This window comes from Pogona vitticeps, chromosome 2, assembly GCF_051106095.1.
Source record: "Pogona vitticeps strain Pit_001003342236 chromosome 2, PviZW2.1, whole genome shotgun sequence".
Taxonomy (NCBI): domain Eukaryota; kingdom Metazoa; phylum Chordata; class Lepidosauria; order Squamata; family Agamidae; genus Pogona; species Pogona vitticeps.
Window position 1 is genome coordinate 30398063 of NC_135784.1, and position 26237 is coordinate 30424299.

General features: G+C 44.0%; 1 protein-coding gene across 1 annotated transcript in view; it reads left to right on the top strand.

The window, feature by feature from the left end:
* LOC110069876 (uncharacterized) overlaps positions 1–26237 on the top strand; it is an 86969-nt gene that overhangs the window by 3350 nt on the left and 57382 nt on the right. Inside the window, exons 3-6 of the mRNA XM_078386113.1 lie at positions 4878–4940; positions 10688–10756; positions 18915–18977; positions 19974–20051. Of these exons, the coding sequence (XP_078242239.1) occupies positions 4878–4940; positions 10688–10756; positions 18915–18977; positions 19974–20051 (273 nt within the window). The remainder of the gene's footprint in view (positions 1–4877; positions 4941–10687; positions 10757–18914; positions 18978–19973; positions 20052–26237) is intronic.

A 26237-nucleotide genomic window follows, 5' to 3' on the forward strand; every position in this document is an offset into this window, starting at 1 on the left:
ATTTGTTCCTGTACAAGTACCTGGTCTTGTTCTGATTGTTTCTGTATTTTTCCTGCCAACTCCAGGACAGAATGCTTGTCTTGATAAAAGCAATAACAGACTATAAGAATCTACATACCTTTCCTTATTTTTTGTCCTCTTCTGAGGCATAGACATAGTTTTTATCTTAGTTCATTTCAAAAGGTAGAGTTTAGTGCTTCTGTGAGCAAACTGTAATTTTCTGCAGTCAGATGTTTTCAGTTAAGCTCTCCAATGTTTCTTGTAAATTATGTGAGGCTGCAAGTGCTGCATCAGAGGTGCACAGCCAAATCAGTGTTGCCATCCATTTGCTTCTGGTCACTGCTAGAACTCCATGTGCATGGGATGGAGCCCCTGTCCAGCACTCTGGAAAATTAGGGGAAACATTGTTCTCAATTAACAATATATATCTTGGTGGATGAGCTGTGTTGGGTACTGGACAGGGGGAGCATGGGCCTGTTGGACCTCTCAACAGCTTACTATACCAACGACCATTGTATCCTTCTGGACCGTCTCTGAATCTTGCACTGGTTTATGGTAGCTCCAGTCCTTCCTGGAAGGGAGGACTCAGAAGGTGGTGCTAGGGGAATCCAGCTTACCCTCAAGGTTCTGCTTTGCCCCCCATGCTTCTTAACATCTACAGTGGTGCCTCGCTTGACAACGTTAATTTGTTCCAGCAAAATCGCTGCAGAGCGAAAATGTCAAAAACGAAATTAAAAAACCCATTGAAACACATTAAAAACTGGTTAATGCGTTCCAATGGGCGAAATGCCTAATCGTCCAGTGAAGATCCTCCATACGGCAGCCATTTTCGGGTGCCTGTCTAGCAAAAAATGCCTCCTAAAAACAGCAGGGAGCCATTCTGAGCACCTGGCGGCCATTTTGAAAACCCAACGATCAGCTGTTTTGATCGTCATAATGTGAAGAATCAGTTCCCAAAGCAGGGAACCGATCATAGCAAAGTGAAAAAACTCCATTAAAACATTGTTTTGCGATCGCTATTGCGTTCGCAAAAACATTGTCGTGAAGCGGATTCATTGTTATACGGGGTAATAGTTAAGTGGGGCACGACTGTACATGAAACTGCTGGGAGAACCTGTCCAGAGTTTTGAAATTCAGTGTCACCACCCAGCTCTTTTTCTCCTTTCTATATAATCCCAAGGAAGCTGTCTTGATTCTAAACCGGTGCTTGGTATCAGTAATGGGCTGGATGAGGGCAAACAGCAGTGTAGGATACTCAGTGAGCAGCGAAGGTGGATAAAAAAGAAGACAGCAAACAAACAATATATAAAGAAGTAACTCAATATGAATCTACTATAAAAATATCAAACATACTTGAAACCACCCATTTGCCATGCGCGGCTTAATAAAAGAAAACTGAGAGCTTGTATGTAAAAAATGTAACATAAACTTTACTAAACATACAAGACAAAAAAAAAATACATACCAAAAAGAGGTTGCTGGTAAAACTGAACAAAATGCCTTAGCTTCAGAAGAAGAAAAAAAGCAAGCTTAATCAAAGAACAAGCAAGCATGTCAAGGTAAAGGTGAGATAGCAGCAGATACAACACATAGCAACTGCTTTTGCTATCTACTAGCATTGCTATCTACTAGGATTGCTGCCTTGTCGTGGCGAAGGGGCTTCAGTAACTCAGAGAAGCTATGGGCTATGCCGTGCAGGGACACCCAAGACGGACAGGACATAGTGGAGAGTTCCGACTAAACGAAATCCACCTGGAGTAGAAAATGGCAATGCCACTCCAGTATCTTTGCCAAGAACACCCCATGATCAGAAAGAAAAGGCGAAAAGATATGACGCTGGAAGATGGGCCCCTCAGGTCGAAAGGCGTCCAACGTGCTACTGAGGAAGAGTGGAGGACAATTACAAGTAGCTCCACAGCTAATGAAGTAGTTGTGCCAAAGCCGAAAGGACGCTCAGCTGTGGACGTGCCTGAAAGTGAAAGGAAAGTCCAATGCTGCAAAGAAAAATACTGCATAGGAACCTGGAATGTAAGATCTATGAACCTTGGGAAGCTGGAGGTGGTCAAACAGGAAATGGCAAGAATAAACATCAACATCCTGGGCATCAGTGAACTAAAATGGACAGGAATGGGCGAATTCAGCTCAGATGATGATCATATCTACTATTGTGGGCAAGAATCCCATAGAAGGAATGGAGTAGCCTTCACAGTCAACAAAAGTGTGGGAAAAGCTGTAATGGGATATAATCTCAAAAATGATAGAATGATGTCAGTACGAATCCAAGGCAGACCTTTCAACATCACAAAAATCCAAGTTTATGCACCAACCACCATTGCTGAGGAGACTGAAATTGGACAATTTTATGAAGATTTACAACACCTTCTAGAACTGACACCAAAGAAAGATGTTCTTCTCATTCTAGGGGACTGGAATGCTAAAGTAGGGAGCCAAGAGATAAAAGGAACAACAGGGAAGTTTGGCCTTGAAGTTCAAAACGAAGCAGGGCAAAGGCTAATAGAGTTTTGTCAAGAGAACAAGCTGGTCATCACAAACACTCTTTTCCAACAACACAAGAGGCGACTCTATACATGGAAATCACCAGATGGGCAATATTGAAATCAGATTGATTATATTCTCTGCAGCCAAAGATGGAGAAGCTCTATACAGTCAGCAAAAACAAGACCTGGAGCTGACTTTGGCTCTGATCATCAGCTTCTCATAGCAAAATTCAAGCTTAAACTGAAGATAGTAGGAAAAACCACTGGGCTACTCCGGTATAATCTAAACCAAATCCCTTATGAATACACAGTGGAAGTAAAGAACAGATTTAAGGAACTAGATTTGGTGGACAGAGTGCCTGAAGAACTTTGGATAGAGGCTCGTAACATTGTACAGGAGGCAGCAACGAAAACCATCCCAAAGAAAAGGCAATGCAAGAAAGCAAAGTGGATGTCCAATGAGGCCTTACAAATAGCAGAAAGGAGAAGGGAAACAAAATGCAAGGGAGATAGGGAAGGCTACAGAAAATTAAATGCAGACTTCCAAAGAATAGTAAGGAGAGACAAGGGGGCCTTCTTAAATGAACAATGCAAATAAATAGAGGAAAATAACAGAAAAGGAAAAACCAGAGATCTGTTCAGGAAAATTGGAGATATTAGAGGAACATTTTGTGCGAAGATGAACATGATAAAGGACAAGAATGGGAGGGACCTAACAGAAGCAGAAGACATCAAGAAGAGGTGGCAAGAATACACAGAGGAATTATATCAGAAAGATGTGGATATCCCGTACAACCCAGACAAGGTAGTTGCTGACCTTGAGCCAGACATCCTGGAGAGTGAAGTCAAGTGGGCCTTAGAAAACCTGGCTAACAACAAGGCCAGTGGAGGTGATGACATTTCAGTTGAACTATTTAAAATCTTAAAAGATGATGCTGTTAAGGTGCTACATTCAATATGCCAGCAAATTTAGAAAACTCAACAGTGGCCAGAGGACTGGAAAAGATCAGTATACATACCAGTCCCCAAGAAGGGCAGTGCCAAAGAATGCTCCAGCTACCCTACAATTGCACTCATTTCCCATGCTGGCAAGGTTATGCTCAAAATCCTCCAAAATAGGCTTCAGCAATATGTGGACCTAGAACTCCCAGAAGTACAAGCTGGATTCCGAAGGGGCAGAGGAACTAGAGACCAAATTGCTAACATGTGCTGGATTGTGGAGAACGCCAGAGAGTTCCAGAAAAACATCTACTTCTGCTTCATTGACTATGCAAAAGCCTTTGACTGTGTGGACCACAGCAAACTATGGCAAGCCCTTAAAGAAATGGGAGTGCCTCAACACCTTATTTATTTCCTGAGAAACTTATACGTGGGACAAGAAGCAAAAAAACTAAGATCATGGCCACTGGTCACATCACCTCCTGGCAAATAGAAGGGGAAGATATGGAGGCAGTGACAGATTTTACTTTCTTGGGCTCCATGATCACTGCAGAAATTTGCCAAGTGCACACACCTGATGATTTCCATTTGTTTCTCTTGCCCTTTTGTACTTCCTGCTTTGGGAGCAGATGCCTGTTCCTTGACTCTGATTCTCTGGAGTAGGTTTGAAGGTGCTGTAGGGCTTATCTTGGTCCAGAGCAGGGACGTTAACGAGGAAAACTGAGATTAAGGCACATGAAAAATGTGGAGCCTTTGGGTTTACTAAAAGGACCCCAAACCCAAAGAGGACCCCCCTCCCCCCAAAAAAAGAACTGGCAACAAAAGCAAGCCGAAGGTTTTCCTGCTCCACATCCCTTGTCCTGCTCACCTTCTTCCTGGGCAAGTAGAGCGCGTCGTGGCATCCAACCAAGGGATGGGAGGTGTGCTGGAGAAGAGGCTCCCCAGGAGGGTTGGCCCTGAGCACAAACCCATGTGGTTTATTTATTTATTTTGCATGGCCTTTAAAAGTCAAGCCATAGTAATGGATTTGGGGTTCCTGTCCTCGTAGGCAGCACAGGAGATATTTTTCTTTCTGCTGTACCTGAATGTACTTCACTCTTTTCTCTGGTGCTTCTACATAGGAAAGTTTAAGATTGGATTGCAAGATGAATGGGCTGCTTTTCCGCAGCAACAAAACATGTAGATCCAAAACAGCTCGTCTGCCATTCAACATCGACATAATACATTTTTAATGTTAGTCATTTCTTGTAAAAGTACATGATAAAAATTTAAAGAGAATAATGAGCAGTCGAGGCTGTGATGCCAATGACATTCTCTGCAGAATCTGTGGAGCTTTCAGTTGAGTGTTCATGACTGTTTCCACAATGAGTGAAATCACTGTATAACGTGTTTGTCCTCTTTCTTGACATGTCTTTCGAACACGTGCCTCTTAAAATGAAGTCCTTGATGTCTATCTGAACAAGAACAGGGATCAGGAGGAACTGCGCTTCAGAAACCTGGAAGGTAAGGGGAGTGTGAAATATGGGAGGGAGAATACAACTGCACAGTGATGGTGTGAAGGAATCGGATCCAGGGATGAAGGAAATATTAGTTACTCTACATTTTGGATAAGGTCTATAGATGGGCACCTAGAAAACTGGTTCATTATGGTTCAGGTTTTTTTTTTTTTTTTTTTTTTTTTTTTTTTTTTTTTTTTTTTAGTTTGTGCAGGGAAACTTAGAGCCAGCAAGCCGGCTTCCCTTCTCAGAGCCAGTGCACATGTGCTCGCTGCTCAGGTGATAGGTGGGCACATGCGTAGAAGTTGCAGGAAGGGAAATTGGCCCACTGCCCCTGACGGTGGTGGCGATGGTGGCAAAGGCAGCAGGGGCAAGGGCAGGTCGGTGGAGGTGACAAGGGCAGTGGTAAGGAGCAGGTGGGCATCCATTTTGCTGAAACAAATGAAATGCCAAAGAGAAAAAAGTTTGGGTCTTTCTTTTGCTTTGCCAAAATAGGATTCCTGCACTGGGTTGCAAACCGAACCAGGAACCAGTCCAATTTGTCAGGTTTTGTGGTTCATGGTTCGGTTTGTGCTCATCTGTCATAAGGTCTCTTTTTCTAGACTTTGACTGCCCTCTAGTGGTTTGAGAGAGGAGTGCAGTAACTCCAACTCTTCTTAAATCCAAGGAAGCTGCTGTAGGGAAGCCCGGCCTAGACCATCCCGTAGCCCTTGCTTGCCTTCAGGGGCAGCCCCTTGATCTTTGGGCCACTCCAGAGGAACTCGGCTGTAACCTCAGAGATAATTGTGACTGTTCTTCATTGGACTGAAGGCCTTGGGCAACCCTTTCGGGCTAGGAAAGCTTGGCCTTCCGATTTCAACTCTGTGTGGCTCTTTATCTGGACCAGGCGTCTTTTTTCAGCTGAAGTGGGTTGGTATGCTTTTTTGTTGTTATGCGAGTGGTTTGTTTGTTCTGTTTTGTGATTTAACGTTTTTGGTCTCAATTTTTCCCCTCCCTCCCAAACCCACTTTTTTCTTTATATGCATAGAGATTTTTAATTATCTGAATGAGCTAGATGAAGAGACATGGGACCTTCACCTCAAAGGCCATTCTAAGTCAGCACCAGATAACTGTGCCCCACGTTTTATCTGGATAGCGGGTCCTCTGCCTGGGTCAAAGCCAGATTATATAAATGGAAATAAAGAAAGACAATGTTATGTTTATTTAGGTAACTCCACATAGGTTTTTTAAAAGGAACATAAAAACCACAGAGAAAAGAAGACAACAACATATTGGGGGGGGGGGAGACAAGCGATCTCTTCCAGAAGTTTAAAGAAATCCAAGAGAAACCCTAATTAGGAATGCTGAATTCCTAATGGAAGGACACTATGTGACCAGGAGAGAATGAAGGTGGAAACAATATAGAGAGAATAGGTAGCCCTATTAGCCTGTGCAAGAATATCAGGCAAAACTCAAAGAAACAAGACAAGACAAAAAAAAAGATAAAAATTTGTGGCACCTTAAAAGACTAACCATTATACTGTACTTTAATGTAAGCTTTTGTGGACATGTCCACTGCATAAAACATAAAGAAACAGGTTGAAATGAAATGTTTAAGTGTACAGTATTTCATTTAACCCCTGAGAGAGGTTAAAAAGACAGTAAGTAGGACACAGGGCTCAAGACAGGTGGAGATAAGAAAAGGAGCAAGGCAGGAAGTGGACAGGGATCTGTTCCTGCAGAGAATTACAGCTCAGGGCTAAGCAGGTCTACTCTGATTAGGACCAGAGTCTCCTCATGAGCAGGAGCCCAAGCACAACAGGATTAGGATAAAAGAAGTGTGGGGGGGAAACACAGGTTAGTGCCGAAAGCTTAAACTAGACTGAAATTTAAAATCTAGATTTAAACTCTAGCCAAAATGGCCGCCCTAACGAGGATCTTCGCTGGATGGTATTTCGCCCATTGGAATGCTTTGAATGGTTTTCAATGCATTCCAATGGGTTTTTTTATTTTGCTTGACGACAATTTCATTGTACAGCGATTTTGCTGGAACGGATTATTGTCATCAAGCGGGGCACCACTGTATTTTGAAATAGAATTTCATGTGCAGCTTGTTTTAGGGTATGTTGAGCTACTGCTGATTTTTTTCGGTTGTTTTAGTCTGTTTTAGTCTCATGTTCTTTGATTTTGGTGTGAATGCTGCATTTTGGGGTTCCAATATATAGCTGTCCACAACTGCAAGGTATCCGGTATACTCCTGCAGTGGTGAGGGGGTCCCTTTTGTCCTTTGCTGACCGTAACATTTGTAGTATTTTTGCGGTGGGTCTGAATACTGTTTGTAGGTTGTGTTTTTTCAAAAGTTTCCCCATGCGGTCCGTGACCCCTTTGATGTATGGCAGAAATACTTTATTTGTGGGTGGCTGTTTTTCCTCTTCAGTTTGGTGTTGTTTTCTCGGTTTGATGGCTCTTCTGATTTCATTCTTGGAGTAGCCATTTGCCTGTAGGGCCCAATTCAGATGGTTGAGTTCGGTGCTGAGAAATTGAGCTTCACAGTTCTGATACCAGTGTTTTGATTATGTGTCTTTGTTGTTGTGGGTGGTGGTTGGAGTTTTTGTGTAGGTAGCGGTCTGTGGGTGGGTTTTCTGTAGACTTTGTGTCCCAATAGGAGGTCAGTGTTTTGTATGACCATGGCATCTAAGAATGGGAGTTGGCCCTCTATTTCTTTTTCCATGGTGAATTAAATATTTGGGGGGATGTTGTTAAGATGGTTTAGAAATTCTTCCAGTTTTTCTTCGCTGTGGTTCTAAATTGTGAAGGTGTCATCCCCATATTGGAACCAGACTGTGGGTGTGAAGGGTGCCGAAGCCAGGGCCTGTTTTTTGAAGGAACTAGAGACCAAATTGTTAACATGTGCTGGATTGTGGAGAAAGCCAGAGAGTTCCAGAAAAACATCTACTTCTGCTTAATTGACTATGCAAAACCCTTTGGCTGTGTTGACCAAAACAAACTATAGCAAGTTCTTAAAGAAATGGTGGTGCCAGACCACCTTATCTGTCTCCTGAGAAATCTATATGTGGGACAGGAAGCAACAGCTAAAACTAGATATGGAACAACTGGGAAATTGGAAAAGGAGTGTGACAAGGCTGTGTATTGTCTCCTGCTTATTTAACTTACATACAGAACACATGTGAAAGGCTGGACTGGATGAATTCCAAACTGGAATTAAGACTGCCGGAAGAAATATCAACAACCTCAGATATAAGATGATACCACTTTGATGGCAGAAAGTGAGGAGGAATTAAAGAATCTGTGCTGTCGTCTGAAGATGCCGGCCACAGAGAGTGGCGAAATGTTAGGAAGAACAACCTTCAGAACACAGCCAAAGAGCCCGAAAAACCCACAACAACCAATTAAAGAATCTCTTATTGAGGGTGAAAGAGGAGAGTGCAAAAATGGTCTGAAGCTCAACATAAAAAAACCCTAAGATCATGGCCACTGGCCCCATCACCTACTGGGAAATAGAAGGGGAAGATATGGAGGCAGTGACAGATTTTACTTTCTTGGGCTCCGTGATCACTGCAGATGGGGACAGCAACCACGAAATCGAAAGACACCTGCTTCTTGGGAGGAAAGCGATGACAATCCTCGACAGCATCTAAAAAAGCAGAGACATCACCTTGCGGACAAAGGGTCACATAGTCAAAGTTATGGTTTTCGCAGTACTGATGGATGGATGTAAGAGCTGGACCATAAGGAAAGCTGACTGCTGAAGAATTGATGCTTTTGAATTGTGGTGCTGGAGGAGACTTTTTAGATTCCTCTGGACAGCAAGGAGATCAGACCTATCAATTCTGAAGGAAATCAACCCTGAGTGCTCACTGGAAGGACAGATCCTAAAGCTGAGGCTCCAGTACTTTGGCCATCTCATAAGAAGAGAAGACTCCTTAGAAAAGACCCTGATGTTGGGAAAAGAGGAGAAGGGGACAACAGAGGATGAGATGTTTGGACAGTGTCACCGAAGCTACCAACATGAATTTGACCCAACTCTGGGAGGCAGTGGAAGACAGGAGCACCTGGTGTACTCTGGTCCATGGGGTCACGAAGAGTCGGATACGACTTAATGATTAAACAAGAGCAACAAACATATCTACATGCAGTCAGACTAGTTGTTTGGGGGCTATCCTTTGTTTTGCACTGAAAGTCATATGTATAACTATATGACTCTTGGACAAAAGTCATGGGTGTGTCCTTGTTGCAAGAAGCTCCATGAACTCAGGGAACAGTTTCGCTCCCTTGAGGTCTTGGTTGCAGACTGGGAGAAGCAGAGACAGAGAGGGCCCACAGTAAGACTTCCAGGGACCTTCAGGCATTGTTCTACACACAGGCAAGCAGCTCCTCAGCTGCTGGGCTTGGAAGTCTCCGGGCTGGAGGACACATATCTGGACAAGAGGGAAACCTTCTTCAGGTGATGGGCCTGTATCCACTTGCACGGAGGATACTCCTTGTGGGGAGGAAGGAATGGGGCTTCTCGTCGTGGGATATTTGATTGTCAGGAACATAGAGTGAGGAGTCTATGATGGTTGTGAGGACTGCACAGTGACTTGCCTGCTTAGTGCAAAGTTTTCAGACATCACGGCTCGTCGAGATAGACTGGTAGAGAGTGCTGGGAATGAGGTAGCAGTAGTGGAGCCTTTTGGGTTTACCAAAAAGACCCCAAACCCAAAGAGGACCCCCCTCCCCCCGAGAAAAAGAACTGACAAGAAAAGCAAACCAAAGGTTTTCCTCCTCCACATCCCTCGTCCTGCTCACCTTTTGCTTGAGCGAGTAGAGCAGGTGGTGTCATCCAATCAGGAGAAACAGAGGCAGGGAGGTGTGCTGGAGAAGACAAACACCCCGTCCCCAGAGGAATGGCCCTGAGCATAAACCCTTGTGAGTTTTTTGCATGCCCTTCAATAGTGATGCCATAGTATTGGATTTGGGGTTCCTTTTCTCATAGCCAGCATAGGATAACTTCCCTTTCTGTTGTTCTGGAATGTACTTTAGTGCAGTGGTCCCCAACCTTGGGCTCCAGATGTTCTTGGACTTCAATTCCCAGAAATCCTGGCCAGCAGAAGTGGTGGTGAAGTTTTCTGGGAGTTGTAGTTCAAGAACATCTGGAGGCCCAAGGTTGGGGACCACTGCTTTAGTATTTTCTGTGGTGCCTATACAGCACAGCCTAGCATTGGACTGCAAGTTGAATGGGTAGGTGCACCTCCTGCATTGATCTATGATCTACTCCAAAAGACCATCACATGTGGTAGAGTAAACTTAGGAAATAATGCGGGGGGAGGGGGCTTGAGCCCAGGTGAATAAATAGACTTTTTCTAGATTCCAGATTTCCCCAGAGAGGTTGCCCAAAGCCTTTTTAGAACCAACAGGGCAGTGAACATGTATGTATGGACCACACGCTACCAGGTCTACCAGAAAGCACAGCTGTGTTCTCAGTCAGTATTCTAGGCTTTACTGCAGCTAGAAAAGATGCTGTTCCAAAAGAACTCATCTGCCATTCAAGATCCAAGTAATATAAACATTTTTAATGCTATCCAATTTTAAGAGTGCTTGATAAAAATGGAAGGAGAATAATGAGCAGTATAGGCTATGATGCCAATGACGTTCTCTGAACAAACTGTAGTCTACTCAGCTAAGTGTTCCTGACTGTTTCTGTGATGAGTGAAATCACTGTATAACATGGGCATCTTTTTTTTGGACATGTCTTGTGGACACGTGAATCTTTAGAACAACTCAATGATATCAAGAAACACCAAGAAAAGAAACGGAAAGAGGGGGAAACCAGCTGCAATAGAGGTAAGAGGAGTGTGAAATATGAGAGAGACAATACAACTGCACAGCAAAAGTATGATCTGAGACAGGAATGAAGGAATTCTAAGAAACTCTACATTTTAAATAAGTTCTTTTTTTCTTAGGGCTTGCCTCTTCTCTAGCGGATTCTGATAGGAGTGCCATAACTGCAGCTCTTCTTAAAGCCAAGGAATCTGCTGTAGGGAAGCCCTAAACCACTGGTTCTTAACCTTGGGTTACTCAGGAGTTTTGGACTGCAACTCCCAGAAGCCTTCACCACCAGCTGTCCTGACTGGGGCTTCTGGGAGTTGCAGTTCAAAAGCATCCGAGTAACAAAGGTTAAGAACCACTGCCCTAAACAACCCCGTAGCCCTTGCTTGCCTTCAGGGGGGCAGCCCCTTGATCTTTGGGCAACTCCAGAGAAACTCAGGGGCCAGTTCTTCATTGGACTGAAAGCCTTGGGCAACCCTTTCGGGACTGGAAAGCTTGGCCTACCAATGTCAACTTAGTGAGGCTCTTTATCTGGATAGGGAGTCCTTTTTTCTTTTTTCTTTTCTTTTTTTCTCCTTATAAAAGTAGGGTAAGGTAAGGGGCATTTGACCAAACTCCGGGAGGCAGTGGAAGACAGGAGGGCCTGGCGTGCTCTGGTCAATGGGGTCACGACAAGGCGGACACAACTTAACGACTAGATGACAAAAGGTAAGGGACAGCTGGGATAAGGGTACCCTCAGAGGGGGTGGATTTGAACGGATACGTTACAAATCAATATTTTTTTCATAGTAATTCTATGCATTCTCTTCTAGTGATAGTTTCACATGGAAAGAAATATAAACAGTGAGCAAGAGGGAAAAATCAAATTCAGACAGATATATTGTTATTCTAATTATTGATTATGTAGCTCACTGGTTCTTAACCTTGGGTTACTCAGGAGTTTTGGACTGCAACTCCCAGAAGCCTTCACCACCAACTGTGCTGGCTGGGGTTTCTGGGAGTTGCAGTTCAAAAACATCCGAGTAACAAAGGTTAAGAACCACTGATGTAGCTGATAGTCTTTATCCATCATTTATTCTGTTTCTTCTGCAGCCATACAGATAATTATGTATCAGTCCACTATTCTATCTACCTTGTAACCATGTATATAATTGTGACCAAATTTTCCGATGGCCTTTTTTCTTTTTTGCCTCTAGCCAATCTGATAGTATGTCCTCTATTTGCAGTGTTCTAGGTTCCTTCCAGTATTTCACAAAAAACTATTCTTGCTGCTGTTATAATATGAATAGCTAAATGTGATTTTTCAGAGTCTAGTATATCTGGCAATATATTTAATAGGAATAGTTCTGGTACCATCGGTATTGAAGTTTCTAATATCTCTTGTGGCATCTGATTCACTGTATTCCAGTCTCTTTGGGCGTCTTTGCACATCCACCACATGTGATAAAATGTTCCTTCTTTCTGTTTATATTTCCAACATATATTTGAAATCTGGGTGCTTATTTTAGCCAGTGTTGTGGGGGGTCACGTACCATCTGTAAAACATTTTGTATATATTCTCTTTAAATACAACAGATTTAGTTAATTTTATATTTGTTTTCCAAATTTGTTCCCATTGATCCAGTTCAATATTATGTCCTACATTCTGTGCCCATTTAATCATACATGCCTTACCACTTCATCTTGTGTTTCAAAATCTAACAGAAAATTATATAATAGCTTAATACATTTTCCTTCTGATTCTAGAAGAAATCTGTCAAAGTAAAAGCCCTGTTGATTATCTTTAGGAAACCTTGATAATAATTGTGATCGCAATTCATTTAAACGCCTTGACCTACTAACTCTTGTTGAGTTTTGATAGAACCATCAAAATTTAAAACCTCACTATATCTTACTATTTTCTTGTTTTCTCTCAGATATTGTAGGGCCATTTTTTCAACTGAAGTGGGTTGGTACACCTCTTTGTTCTTGCACTGGTGGTTCTTGTGCTGTTTTATGTTTTAACATTTTAGGTCTGCTTCTCCTTCCTTTTTTTTCTTCTTTATATGTGTAGACATCTTTAATTATCTGAGCAATCTAAATGAAGGCACGTGGCACGAATTGCTTCCTCTCTTGAAAAACAAAAGCCATTACAATTTTTAAAAAGTGTGCTGCTTAAAGGCCTTTCTGAGCTCTTCTCCTGCCTCATGAAGGATTAGCCGTCCTGGACTGGAGGTCCACTCCCAACAGGCAGAAGATTGCACCATAACCTAGTCAAATACACGTCCCACTGAATCTGATGTGAAAAGCTAGCCTATGTCCCTATCAGTCATTCTGGCAAAGAACCAAGCATAGCAAACTTTGTCTGGATCCAAGCCAGAATAACTTTCACATATTTTAAGAAGAGAGATAAAGCTACATAGCAATACAAAGGAGTTCTTCTTCATGGCCTCTGTGAATGCACACAATTGGGTTGTAGTGTACCTGATCAGGACCTCTTGGAAGTTTCCAGAGCTTTAAGACATGTGATTAGTGGAACGTTCCTCTATGGAGCGCATTCTGCACCCATCAGAAGTCCCCTCAATTCCTTTTAGCCACCACCTAGGTTAGAACTACAGTGGTGCCTCGCATAGCGAGGTTTATCCGTTCCGGATTAACCTTCGCTATAGCGAAACATCGCTGAACGGGACAAAAAAAGCCATTGGAATGCATTAAACATCGTTTAATGCGTTCCAAATCGGCCCAAAACTCACTGTTCAGCGATGCTCCCGGGGTCCGGCAGCCATTTTCGCGCCCTCGGTAACCGAGGGGAGGGCGCGAAAACGCGTGTGGCCATTTTGGGTGTCCGGCAACAGCCGATCGCCCGAGGGCAAGAGGAGGAGGAGGAAGAGGGAAAGGGGGGCGGACACACGACCGCGCGCCACTTTCTTTCCTCCATCTGCCTGCCTGTGTTCCTCCCCAGCGGCGGCAGAAGAGGGAGGAGGAGGAAGAGGGAAAGTGTGGGGGGAGGAGGACAAAGAAGGGAGGCGGACGCACGAGCGCGCACCACTTCCCTCCCTCCGCCTGCCTGTCTTGCCGCCTGTGTTCCTCCCCAGCGGCGGGAGAAGAGATAGGAGGAGGAAGAGGGAAAGTGTGGGGGGAGGAGGACGAAGAAGGGAGGCGGACGCACGAGCGCGCGCCACTTCCCTCCCTCCGCCTGCCTATCTCGCCGCCTGCTTTCCTCCCCGGCCAGCACGGCCCCGCATCACTCTCGCGGCGGCAGCGGCGGCTCCTTCCAACGGGCCCCCCACATGGAAGATCGTTAAGCGAGTTTTGCCCATTGGGGCCGACGCTATGCCTCCGCATTAGCGATCCCGGAAAAGGGATCGCTATGCGGATTCGTCGTTATACGGTGCGCTCGTAATACGAGGCACCACTGTATCTCGACGAGCTAGAGCAACTTTATGTGCTTTAGATCTTCTTCATGCCTTCACAGCCTACTAGTTTTCAGTTGACATTTCCCTGTGAGTTCTATCCATTTTACTCTTCTTCACATTTTATTCTATTTACCCAGTTACTTTCGTTTTTCCTTTTCCCCCCTTTCCCCCTTCTTTTATGCCCCCCAGGCCATTTAAGCATTGTATGCTTTGCACAAATCAGATACCACTTTCTGATGGCCACGATCGCTGTTTATTTTGCCTGGGTGAACAATACCAAACACAATCCTGCCCAGAGTGTAAAAAATACTCAGAAAACCAGCTTTGAAATTTCATTTACAACGATTAAGATCTTTCCTTTGGGAAAGGTCTCTACACCTGCCAACAGCCCAGATGGAATCTACTTTACCCTCTATTCCTAGATTGGACCCTCCTCGCTCGATATTGAGCCCGAGGACACATTCTCCAAAAAGGAACAATCCAAGTCAGTGTAGAAATCAAAACTGTCATCTGTGTTGAATGTTTCTTTGACCCGCACTAAAGACTCATAATCTAAAAAGAAAGGAGATAAGACCAAGGATAAAAAAGCTAAGAAATCATCTCAGCCTACCTCTGTAGATCCACCTCAAACACTCTTCCCCTCGCCAATCTTAGAGGAGTCCTCTTGAGATGCTCCTGAGTCTCTCTTCGAGAGGGAAGATGTACCCATTTCTCCTTCAGGCCAACCTCCTGCTTCAGCAGAGAGCTTGTTGCCCAGCGCTGGCCTCTCAGTGGCTGATGTATCCTCCAACCTGGCCTTGGCCCATTCTAGCCCTGCATTATCAGGGCGGGCAGTACCAATACAACTCTCCAGATCAGAGTCATTACAGAGGTCCGCTCCTCGTAAGCACAAGTCTAAGAAAAGAGATCTCTCCCCTGCGGAATATGACCCACCGCATAGAGAGTACTATTACCAAGAACCCTCTCGATACTATCTGAGAGCTGAGTACTGGGACCGTATTACACTCAATATGACCCATACCATCATGAGGAAGACACAGACAAGCCAATATAAGGAACCTAAATGAGTTTGATATGCCTTTCCCTATCAACCTAGGCGTTCCCCTTCCATATCACCCTCTCCGCCTTGATACTTGCACCGGATCCATACACCGAAAGCAATGTCTTCCTCCCAAACTCTCATGACCACTAAGTCAGCGCTTAAACGTACAGTGCATACAACAGACCAACCTCCACCGAAATTGTCCTGACAATCCTCTACCATTGTCGCTGAATTTCATCATCGACAACACATTTCCTCGATACAGTAACCACTACCTACAAGGGTCCGCCTCCTGCTCCATCCGAAGCAGTCAAGCCCACAACTATACATCAGAGTAACTCCATATACCAACAGGTTCAGACCTTCAGATATCTGGGGATCCTTTTTCACTTCCGGCATTCATGGAGTCCACATCGCACTTCTGTAACTGCATCTTCCTCCCTTTCCCTCAGTGCAATTTCCCGTTTTCGCTTCCACTCTGGCAATCAGTATGTCCCTGCTGCCATTAAAATCCTATACTCTAAAACAATCTCCCAGCTACTCTATGGAGTCCCAATCTGGATCGAGGCAGCAAACTCTGAAATTGACAAGGTGGCCGCCTCCTTTCTCAGGAAAATCCTTGGGATCCCTAATCTTATTAGACTCTCCACCATCATCCTAGAATTGGGTATCCACTTACCCTCCACACTAGCCTGGACCATTACCTTCAAGTTCTGGCTCAGAATTCACCTCCTAACCCCCCCTGATTCAATCTTACAAAACTTATTAAAGGACCCCTTTACTTCCATGTGGTTCCACTTTATAGAAGCCAAATTATCTTCATTATCTCTCTCTGTCGAAACCTTAGCCGACATGAATCTCCACTCAGCACATCAAACCATTAGGTCCAGTGTTTATGATCTTGAATACACAACCTTATTTTCCCAAATGAACCCTATTTGCTCTCCTCTTGCTTTTGGCCTATCCCCTTCCCTCGGCCGTCCCTTTAATTATTTTAACCAACTGTCCAACCCTCAAAAAAGACGAGCTTTCATGCTTGCCAGGCTGAACATTTTTCCATCTGCAGCCCACTTCGGAAGATTTACAAGAACTCCTCGTTCCAACAGACTGTGCCATTTCTGTGCATCCGAACCCGATTCTCCGGACCACATTTTACTTCGGTGTCCAACTCACAATATCCCTCGCAAGTGGCTGCTAGGCCCACTTCTCTCCTCCCTTTCCCCTTTTTTTCCTGACCCTTCCCCCATACTTCTGAGCGATTTTTCGACTTCTATTACCAGTCAAGTAGCTGAGTTCCTCCTCACTGTTATGAAGACCTCCCCCCACCCCAAACCCTCATAAATTTTCCTGAACCTAACCTACTACAACCCCTTGCCTGCCCCTCCCTTTACCTGGAACTGGAATGTAACTGTGCTATGTACTCCCTTGTACCATATAATGCCAATAAAGGTTTCTAAGAATGAATGAATGAATACATCAGAGTCCACAGCAAGGTCTCTGATGCCAAAATCATGACGCCAATCACCATCATCTGATTCAATGGCCTCGGATCACAATCCGCCTTCCAAGGTGTCACATGAGTCTCCCTCTAATCTTCCTATTCTGGGATTGGATGTAGTAGAAAACCACCCTCCTTCTCCTTCTGAGAACTTTACATCGTATTCACAACTTGTCCTAAATCCCTCCAGGTTGAGGAACTCCCATCTCCGAAACAGGACTTGGTATTCAATGACATTAATCAGGACAAGACCTTTCACTCAGCCTATCATTCATACCAGCTATGCTTGACCTAGTCAAAGAATCATGGGATAAGCCACTATCCTCCCTCCAAATTTCAAGGAGAGTTGAGAATCATTACAAAACCCATGGTGCAGACACGTCTTTCGTGGCGAAACATCTGATTCCAAACTCCATTATAGTGGAATCAAACCAATCCTGAGCCAGAAATAAATCATCTGTGGCTCAGTTAACAGAGAGGGAAGAAAATTAGATATATTGGGCAGACACCTATATCCTTTAACATCCTTTCTAGTGAGAGTGGCCAACTATCAGGCTGCGTTGGGAGCATACCATCGCCAACTATGGAATAAAGTTCTCCCAATCTTACAAACAGCACCTGAGGAGGCTAATTCAGAGGCACTCAATATTCACCTTGAAGCCTCCACATTAGCAAAGCAACAGCACATTGCCTTGAGGCACACACCCAATGCTGCCTCCAAAGCTATGGCCACCTTAGTTGCCCTCCAACGCCATGCATGGCTCCGATCAGCACGTGTTTTGGATGATACCAAGTCCCATATCAAAGACCTTCCTTTTGACAGTATCCATTTGTTCAACGAAAATCTCCATAAAATTAAAAAAAACGGCCAGCTCATATGCCACAGAGCAGACATGCCATAACCAACGTCCACAATGGCGTCAACAGCCTTTTGTGCACCAACATTTTCAGCAACAATACAAGCCATACAGAAATCAGACATCAGATAGACCCTTTTTGGTCCCGTCCACCTCTACTACCTCCACCTTTCAGCCTCAATCACAACCTCAGTGACGTCAATCCTTTCGTCACCCACAGAAGTCAAAGCAATAGGCCTGACTCCGTCCAGCCCGAGGTCCATGTTTCCGATACATTTCTAACTCACCTTCACCCCCTCCTCAGCTCATGCACTCATATCACAAAAGACCACTGGGTGCTTTCAATAATTCAATGTGGTTACCTAATTGAATTCAGACATCTTCCACCAGTCAGTCACACCAAGTACACGCCATACTCATCAGCCCTCCGAGATGAAATCACTTCTCCAAAAACATGCTGTCGTTGCAGTTCCACCTTATTTATTTATTTATTTATTTATTTATTTATTTATTTATTTATTTATTTATTTGATTTATATCCCGCCCATCTGGTATATTTATACCACCTTCTGATCTCCACAATGATTTCTACTCTTTGTATTTCACGGTACCAAAAAAAATGGAGGCCTCCATCCCATCCTTGATCTCAGAAACCTCAACAACTACATCCGTCCCAGATGTTTCAGAATGGTTACACTCGACACCATCATCCCTGTCCTTTCACAGGGAGATTGGTTCATAGTAATAGATCTTCAAGATACATATTTCCACCCAAGGTTTTCCTGCTCCACATCCCTCGTCCTGCTCACCTTCTTCCTGGGCAAGTAGAGCGCGTCGTGGCATCCAACCAAGGGATGGGAGGTGTGCTGGAGAAGAGGCTCCCCAGGAGGGTTGGCCCTGAGCACAAACCCATGTGGTTTATTTATTTATTTCGCATGGCCTTTAAAAGTCAAGCCATAGTAATGGATTTGGGGTTCCTGTCCTCGTAGCCAGCACAGGATATATTTTTCTTTCTGCTGTACCTGAATGTACTCCACTCTTTTCTCTGGTGCTTCTACATAGGAAAGTTTAGGATTGGATTGCAAGATGAATGGGATGCTTTTCCGCAGCAACAAAACATGTAGGTCCAAAACAGCTTGTCTGCCATTCAACATCGACATAATACATTTTTAATGTTAGTCATTTCTTGTAAAAGTACATGATAGAAATGTAAAGAGAATAATGAGCAGTCGAGGCTGTGATGCCAATGACATTCTCTGCAGAATCTGTGGAGCTTTCAGTTGAGTGTTCATGACTGTTTCCACAATGAGTGAAATCACTGTATAACGTGTTTGTCCTCTTTCTTGACATGTCTTTCGAACACGTGCCTCTTAAAATGAAGTCCTTGATGTCTGTCTGAACAAGAACAGGGATCAGGAGGAACTGCGCTTCAGAAACCTGGAAGGTAAGGGGAGTGTGAAATATGGGAGGGAGAATACAACTGCACAATGATGGTGTGAAGGAATCGGATCCAGGGATGAAGGAAATATTAGTTACTCTACATTTTGGATAAGGTCTGTAGATGGGCACCACCTAGAAAACTGGTTCGTTATGGTTCAGGGCTTTTAAAAAAAAGTTTGTGCAGGGAAACTTTTAGAGCCAACAAGCCAGCTTTCCTTCTCAGAGCCAGTGCACATGTGCTCGCTGCTCAGGCGATAGGTGGACACATGCGTAGAAGTTGCAGGAAGGGAAATTGGCCCACTGCCCCTGACGGTGGTGGCGATGGTGGCAAAGGCAGCAGGGGCAAGGGCAGGTCGGTGGAGGTGACAAGGGCAGTGGTAAGGAGCAGGTGGGCATCCATTTTGCTGAAACAAATGAAATGCCAAAGAGAAAAAAGTTTGGGGCTTTGTTTTGCTTTGCCAAAATAGGATTCCTGCACTGGGTTGGCAAACCGAACCAGGAACCAGTCTAATTTATCAGGTTTTGTGGTTCATGGTTCGGTTTGTGCTCATCTGTCATAAGGTCTCTTTTTCTAGACTTTGACTGCCCTCTAGTGGTTTGAGAGAGGAGTGCAGTAACTCCAACTCTTCTTAAATCCAAGGAAGCTGCTGTAGGGAAGCCCGGCCTAGACCATCCCGTAGTCCTTGCTTGCCTTCAGGGGCAGCCCCTTGATCTTTGGGCCACTCCAGAGGAACTCGGCTGTAACCTCAGAGATAATTGTGACTGTTCTTCATTGGACTGAAGGCCTTGGGTAACCCTTTCGGGCTAGGAAAGCTTGGCCTTCCGATTTCAACTCTGTGTGGCTCTTTATCTGGACCAGGGGTCTTTTTTCAGCTGAAGTGGGTTGGTATGCTTTTTTGTTGTTATGCGGGTGGTTTGTTTGGTCTGTTTTGTGATTTAACGTTTTTGGTCTCAATTTTTCCCCTCCCTCCCAAACCCACTTTTTTCTTTATATGCATAGAGATTTTTAATTATCTGAATGAGCTAGATGAAGAGACATGGCACCTTCACCTCGAAGGCCATTCTAAGTCAGCACCAGGTAACTGTGCCCCACTTTTTATCTGGATAGGGGGTCCTCTGCCTGGGTCAAAGCCAGATTATATAAATAGAAATAAAGAAAGACAATGTTATGTTTATTTAGGTAACTCCACATAGGTTTTTTAAAAGGAACATAAAAACCACAGAGAAAAGAAGACAACAACATACGGGGTGGGGGTGGGGGGAGACAAGCGATCTCTTCCAGAAGTTTAAAGAAATCCAAGAGAAACCCTAATTAGGAATGCTGAATTCCTAATGGAAGGACACTATGTGACCAGGAGAGAATGAAGGTGGAAACAATATAGAGAGAAGAAACAAACGGATGGCAGACTTCTTTGAAGTGGTAGCCCTATTAGCCTGTGCAAGAATATCAGGCAAAATCCAAAGAAACAAGACAAGACAAGAAAAAAAAAGATAAAAACTTGTGGCACCTTAAAAGACTAACCATTATACTGTACTTTAATGTAAGCTTTTGTGGACATGTCCACTTCATAAGACATAAAGAAACAGGTTGAAATGAAATGTTTAAGTGTACAGTATTTCATTTAACCCCTGAGAGAGGTTAAAAAGACAGTAAGTAGGACACAGGGCTCAAGACAGGTGGAGATAAGAAAAGGAGCAAGGCAGGAAGTGGACAGGGATCTGTTCCTGCAGAGAATTACAGCTCAGGGCTAAGCAGGTCTACTCTGATTAGGACCAGAGTCTCCTCAGGAGCAGGAGCCCAAGTACAACAGGAATAGGATAAAAGAAGGGGGGGGGGGCACAGGTTAGTGCCGAAAGCTTAAACTAGACTGAAATTTAAAATCTAGATTTAAACTCTAGCCAAAGTTCTAAAAACTCTAAAGCCAGTAAGTTTAAAATTATGGGGGGATCAGAATGGGGTCTAAAACAGGATTAAAAACAGACCTGTCCAAAGGTCAGTTGGAATTAAAAGGTCAAGGCTGTAGGCTTCAGTTTCCCAGAGAATTGCATCAGCTAACCTTTTCAGGAGTTACAAATTTGATTAATGAGTTGCTAAAGGACTTAGGGAGCACTCTAATCAGGGCCCCATTGTCCTCCTGACCTTGCAGTCCTCTTCTGTCCTTTGCAGTCAGCCAGAAGGGCAAGGGGAGGAGCAAGGAAAGATCATAAAAGTGCCCTTGCTCAAGCGCAGGTGCATCTTGCAACAAAGTGCTGCAACAAAATACAGGTTGAAAAGACACAATGATGGTTGTTGTGGGTTTTTTGGGCTCTTTGGCCGTGTTCTGAAGGTTGTTCTTCCTGACGTTTTGCCAATCTCTGTGGCCGGCTTCTTCAGAGGACTGGAGTAGGAACTCTGTCCATGCTCTGTTGCTGTTTGTTGGATAGTTGAGTATTTATAGCTGTGGGAATATTTTTTTTGTCTTTTTTCAGGAGATAGGGTGATCAGCATGTTTTTGTTGTGATCAGGATGGGGAGATTATCTGTTACTGTGATTGATGGGTGTTGTTAGCTGGTCTTTTTTTGTGCAATGTTCCCTGGTCCTTGTGGCTGGTTAGAGTTCATTGACCTTTTACAGGCTGTAGTTTTCAATATTGGGAGCCAGGCCGCGTTTAGTTTTAGGCCTTCATCTTTTTTGTTGAAATTCTGTTTATGTTTATGGATTTCAATGGCTTCCCTGTGCAGTCTTAACATAGTGGTTACTGATGTTGTCCAGTACTTCAGTATAGTTGTGACCCGCTTAACGATTACCCTGCTCCACGACGAATCCGCTTAATGATAAAGTTTTTGCGATCGCTTTTAAACGATGTTTAAATGGGGGAATTTTGCTTGACGATGATCAGTTCCCTGCTTTGGGAACCAATTTTTCACTTAACGACGATCAGAAAATAGCTGATCTTGGGGTTTCATAATGGCCGCCGGTTGTACAAAATGGCTCCCCACTGTGTTAGGGACAGATTCCTTGCTATACAGGGAGCAGAAAATGGCCGCCCTAACGAGGATCTTCGCTGGACGGTATTTCGCCCATTGGAATGCTTTGAATGGTTTTCAATGCATTCCAATTGGGTTTTTTATTTTGATTGACGACAATTTCATTGTACAGCGATTTTGCTGGAATGGATTATTGTTATCAAGCGGGGCACCACTGTATTTTGAAATAGAATTTCATGTGCAGCTTGTTTTAGGGTATGTTCAGCTACTGCTGATTCTTTTCGGTTGTTTTAGTCTGTTTTAGTCTCATGTTCTTTGATTTTGGTGTGAATGCTGCATTTTGGGGTTCCAATATATAGCTGTCCACAACTGCAAGGTATCCGGTATACTCCTGCAGTGGTGAGGGGGTCCCTTTTGTCCTTTGCTGACCGTAACATTTGTAGTATTTTTGCGGTGGGTCTGAATACTGTTTGTAGGTTGTGTTTTTTCAAAAGTTTCCCCATGCGGTCCGTGACCCCTTTGATGTATGGCAGAAATACTTTATTTGTGGGTGGCTGTTTTTCCTCTTCAGTTTGGTGTTGTTTTCTCGGTTTGATGGCTCTTCTGATTTCATTCTTGGAGTAGCCATTTGCCTGTAGGGCCCAATTCAGATGGTTGAGTTCGGTGCTGAGAAATTGAGCTGCACAGTTCTGATTTGCACTGTTTACCAGTGTTTTGATTATGTGTCTTTGTTGTTGTGGGTGGTGGTTGGAATTTTTGTGTAGGTAGCGGTCTGTGGGTGGGTTTTCTGTAGACCTTGTGTCCCAATAGGAGGTCAGTTTTTTGTATGACCATGACATCTAAGAATGGGAGTTGGCCCTCTATTTCTTTTTCCATGGTGAATTAAATATTTGGGTGGATGTTGTTAAGATGGTTTAGAAATTCTTCCAGTTTTTCTTCGCTGTGGTTCTAAATTGTGAAGGTGTCATCCCCATATTGGAACCAGACTGTGGGTGTGAAGGGTGCCGAAGCCAGGGCTTGTTTTTCGAAATGTTCCATGTAGAAGTTGGTTATAACTGTGCTAAAGCACAGTGAGTTTAGCAGCTGTGTGAGTTTAGCAGCAGGGCAAGGAAGCCAGGGCTCCAGATACTGCTTGTCACTTCCTTGGAGAAGAGGTTTGGCAAGCTCTAAACAAATATCTAACAACACGAGAGGCAATTCTACATATGGACATCACCAGATGAGCAGTACCGAAATCAGATTGATTATATTCTCTGCAGCCAAAGATGGAGAAGCTCTGTACAGTCAGCAAAAACAAGACCTGGAGCTGATTGTGACTCTGATCATCAGCTTCTTATAGCAAAACCCAAGCTTAAACTGAAGAAAGTAGGAAAAACCACTGGGCTACTCGGGTATAATCTAAACCAAATCCCTTATGAATACACAGTGGAAGTGAAGAACAAATTTAAGGAACTAGATTTGATGGACAGAGTGCCTGAAGAACTATGGATGGAGGCTCGTAACATTGTACAGGAGGCAGCAACAAAAACCATCCCAAAGAAAAGGCAATGCAAGAAAGCAAAGTGGCTGTCCAACAAGGCCTTACAAATAGCAGAGAAGAGAAGGGAAACAAAATGCAAGGGAGATGGGGAAAATTACAGAAAATTGAATGGGGACTTCCAAAAAATAGCAAGGAGAGACAAGAGGGCCTTCTTAAATGAACATTGCAAAGAAATAGAGGAGAAGAATAGAAAGGGAAAAAGCAGAGATCTGTTCAAGGAAATTGGAGATATTAAAGGAACATTTTGTGCAAAGATGGACATGATAAAAGACAAAAATGATAAGGACCTAACAGAAACAAAGGACATCAAGAAGAGGTGGCAAGAACACACAGAGGAATTACAGTGGACCCTTGACTTAGAGACGGCTTGACTTACAGACTTTTTGAGTTATAGACTTCTCTGGCCGCAAAATTTAGGTTTGACTAGCAGCCTGAGAATTGACTTACAGACCAGAAAAAAACCAAAATGGAACCAAAATGGCCTGTTACGGGATTAATCGGTTTTCATGCACTGTAGGTCAATGGAGACTTGACTTACAGACTTTTTGACTTGAGAACCGCCTTCCAATATGGATTAAGTTCTCAAGTCAAGACCCCACTGTATACCGGAAATATCAGGATGTCCCGGACAACCCAGATAGTGTGGTTTCTGACCCTGAGTCAGACATCCTGTAGAGTGAGGTCAAGTGGGCCTTACAAAGCACGGCTAACAACAAGGCCAGTGGAGGTGATGGCATTCTAGTTGAACTATTTAAAATCTTAAAAGATGACGCTGTTAAGGTGCTACATTCAATATGCCAGCAAGTTTGGAAAATTCAACAGTGGCCAGAAGACTGGAAAAGATCAGTCCACATACCAAACCCAAAGAAGAGCAATGCCAAAGAATGCTCTATCGTACAATTGCACTCATTTCACAAGCTAGGAAGGTTATGGTCAAAATCCTCCAAGGTAGGCTTCAGCAGTATGTGGACCGAGAATTCCCAGAAGTACAAGCTGGATTTCTAAGGGGCAGAGGAACTAGAGACCAAATTGTTAACATGTGCTGGATTGTGGAGAAAGCCAGAGAGTTCCAGAAAAACATCTACTTCTGATTAATTGACTATGCAAAACCCTTTGGCTGTGTTGACCAAAACAAACTATAGCAGGTTCTTAAAGAAATGGTGGTGCCAGACCACCTTATCTGTCTCCTGAGAAATCTATATGTGGGACAGGAAGCAACAGCTAGAACTAGATATGGAACAACTGGGAAATTGGAAAAGGAGTGTGACAAGGCTGTGTATTGTCTCCTGCTTATTTAACTTACATACAGAACACATGTGAAAGGCTGGACTGGATGAATTCCAAACTGGAATTAAGACTGCCGGAAGAAATATCAACAACCTCAGATATAAGATGATACCACTTTGATGGCAGAAAGTGAGGAGGAATTAAAGAATCTGTGCTGTCCTCTGAAGATGCCGGCCACAGAGAGTGGCGAAATGTTAGGAAGAACAACCTTCAGAACACAGCCAAAGAGCCCGAAAAACCCACAACAACCAATTAAAGAATCTCTTATTGAGGGTGAAAGAGGAGAGTGCAAAAATGGTCTGAAGCTCAACATAAAAAAAACCTAAGATCATGGCCACTGACCCCATCACCTACTGGGAAATAGAAGGGGAAGATATGGAGGCAGTGACAGATTTTACTTTCTTGGGCTCCGTGATCACTGCAGATGGGGACAGCAACCACGAAATCGAAAGACACCTGCTTCTTGGGAGGAAAGCGATGACAATCCTCGACAGCATCTTAAAAAGCAGAGACATCACCTTGCGGACAAAGGGTCACATAGTCAAAGTTATGGTTTTCGCAGTACTGATGTATGGATGTAAGAGCTGGACCATAAGGAAAGCTGACTGCTGAAGAATTGATGCTTTTGAATTGTGGTGCTGGAGGAGACTCTTGAGAATCCCCTGGACAGCAAGGAGATCAGACCTATCAATTCTGAAGGAAATCAACCCTGAGTGCTCACTGGAAGGACAGATCCTAAAGCTGAGGCTCCAGTACTTTGGCCATCTCATGAGAAGAGAAGACTCCTTAGAAAAGACCCTGATGTTGGGAAAAGAGGAGAAGGGGACAACAGAGGATGAGATGTTTGGACAGTGTCACCGAAGCTACCAACATGAATTTGACCCAACTCTGGGAGGCAGTGGAAGACAGGAGCACCTGGTGTGCTCTGGTCCATGGGGTCACGAAGAGTCGGATACGACTTAATGATTAAACAAGAACAACAAACATATCTACATGCAGTCAGACTAGTTGTTTGGGGGCTATCCTTTGTTTTGCACTGAAAGTCATATGTATAACTATATGACTCTTGGACAAAAGTCATGGGTGTGTCCTTGTTGCAAGAAGCTCCATGAACTCAGGGAACAGTTTCGCTCCCTTGAGGTCTTGGTTGCAGACTGGGAGAAGCAGAGACAGAGAGGGCCCACAGTAAGACTTCCAAGGACCTTCAGGCATTGTTCTACACACAGGCAAGCAGCTCCTCAGCTGCTGGGCTTGGAAGTCTCCGGGCTGGAGGACACATATCTGGACAAGAGGGAAACCTTCTTCAGGTGATGGGCCTGTATCCACTTGCACGGAGGATACTCCTTGTGGGGAGGGAGGAATGGGGCTTCTCGTCGTGGGATATTTGATTGTCAGGAACATAGAGTGAGGAGTCTATGATGGTTGTGAGGACTGCACAGTGACTTGCCTGCTTAGTGCAAAGTTTTCAGA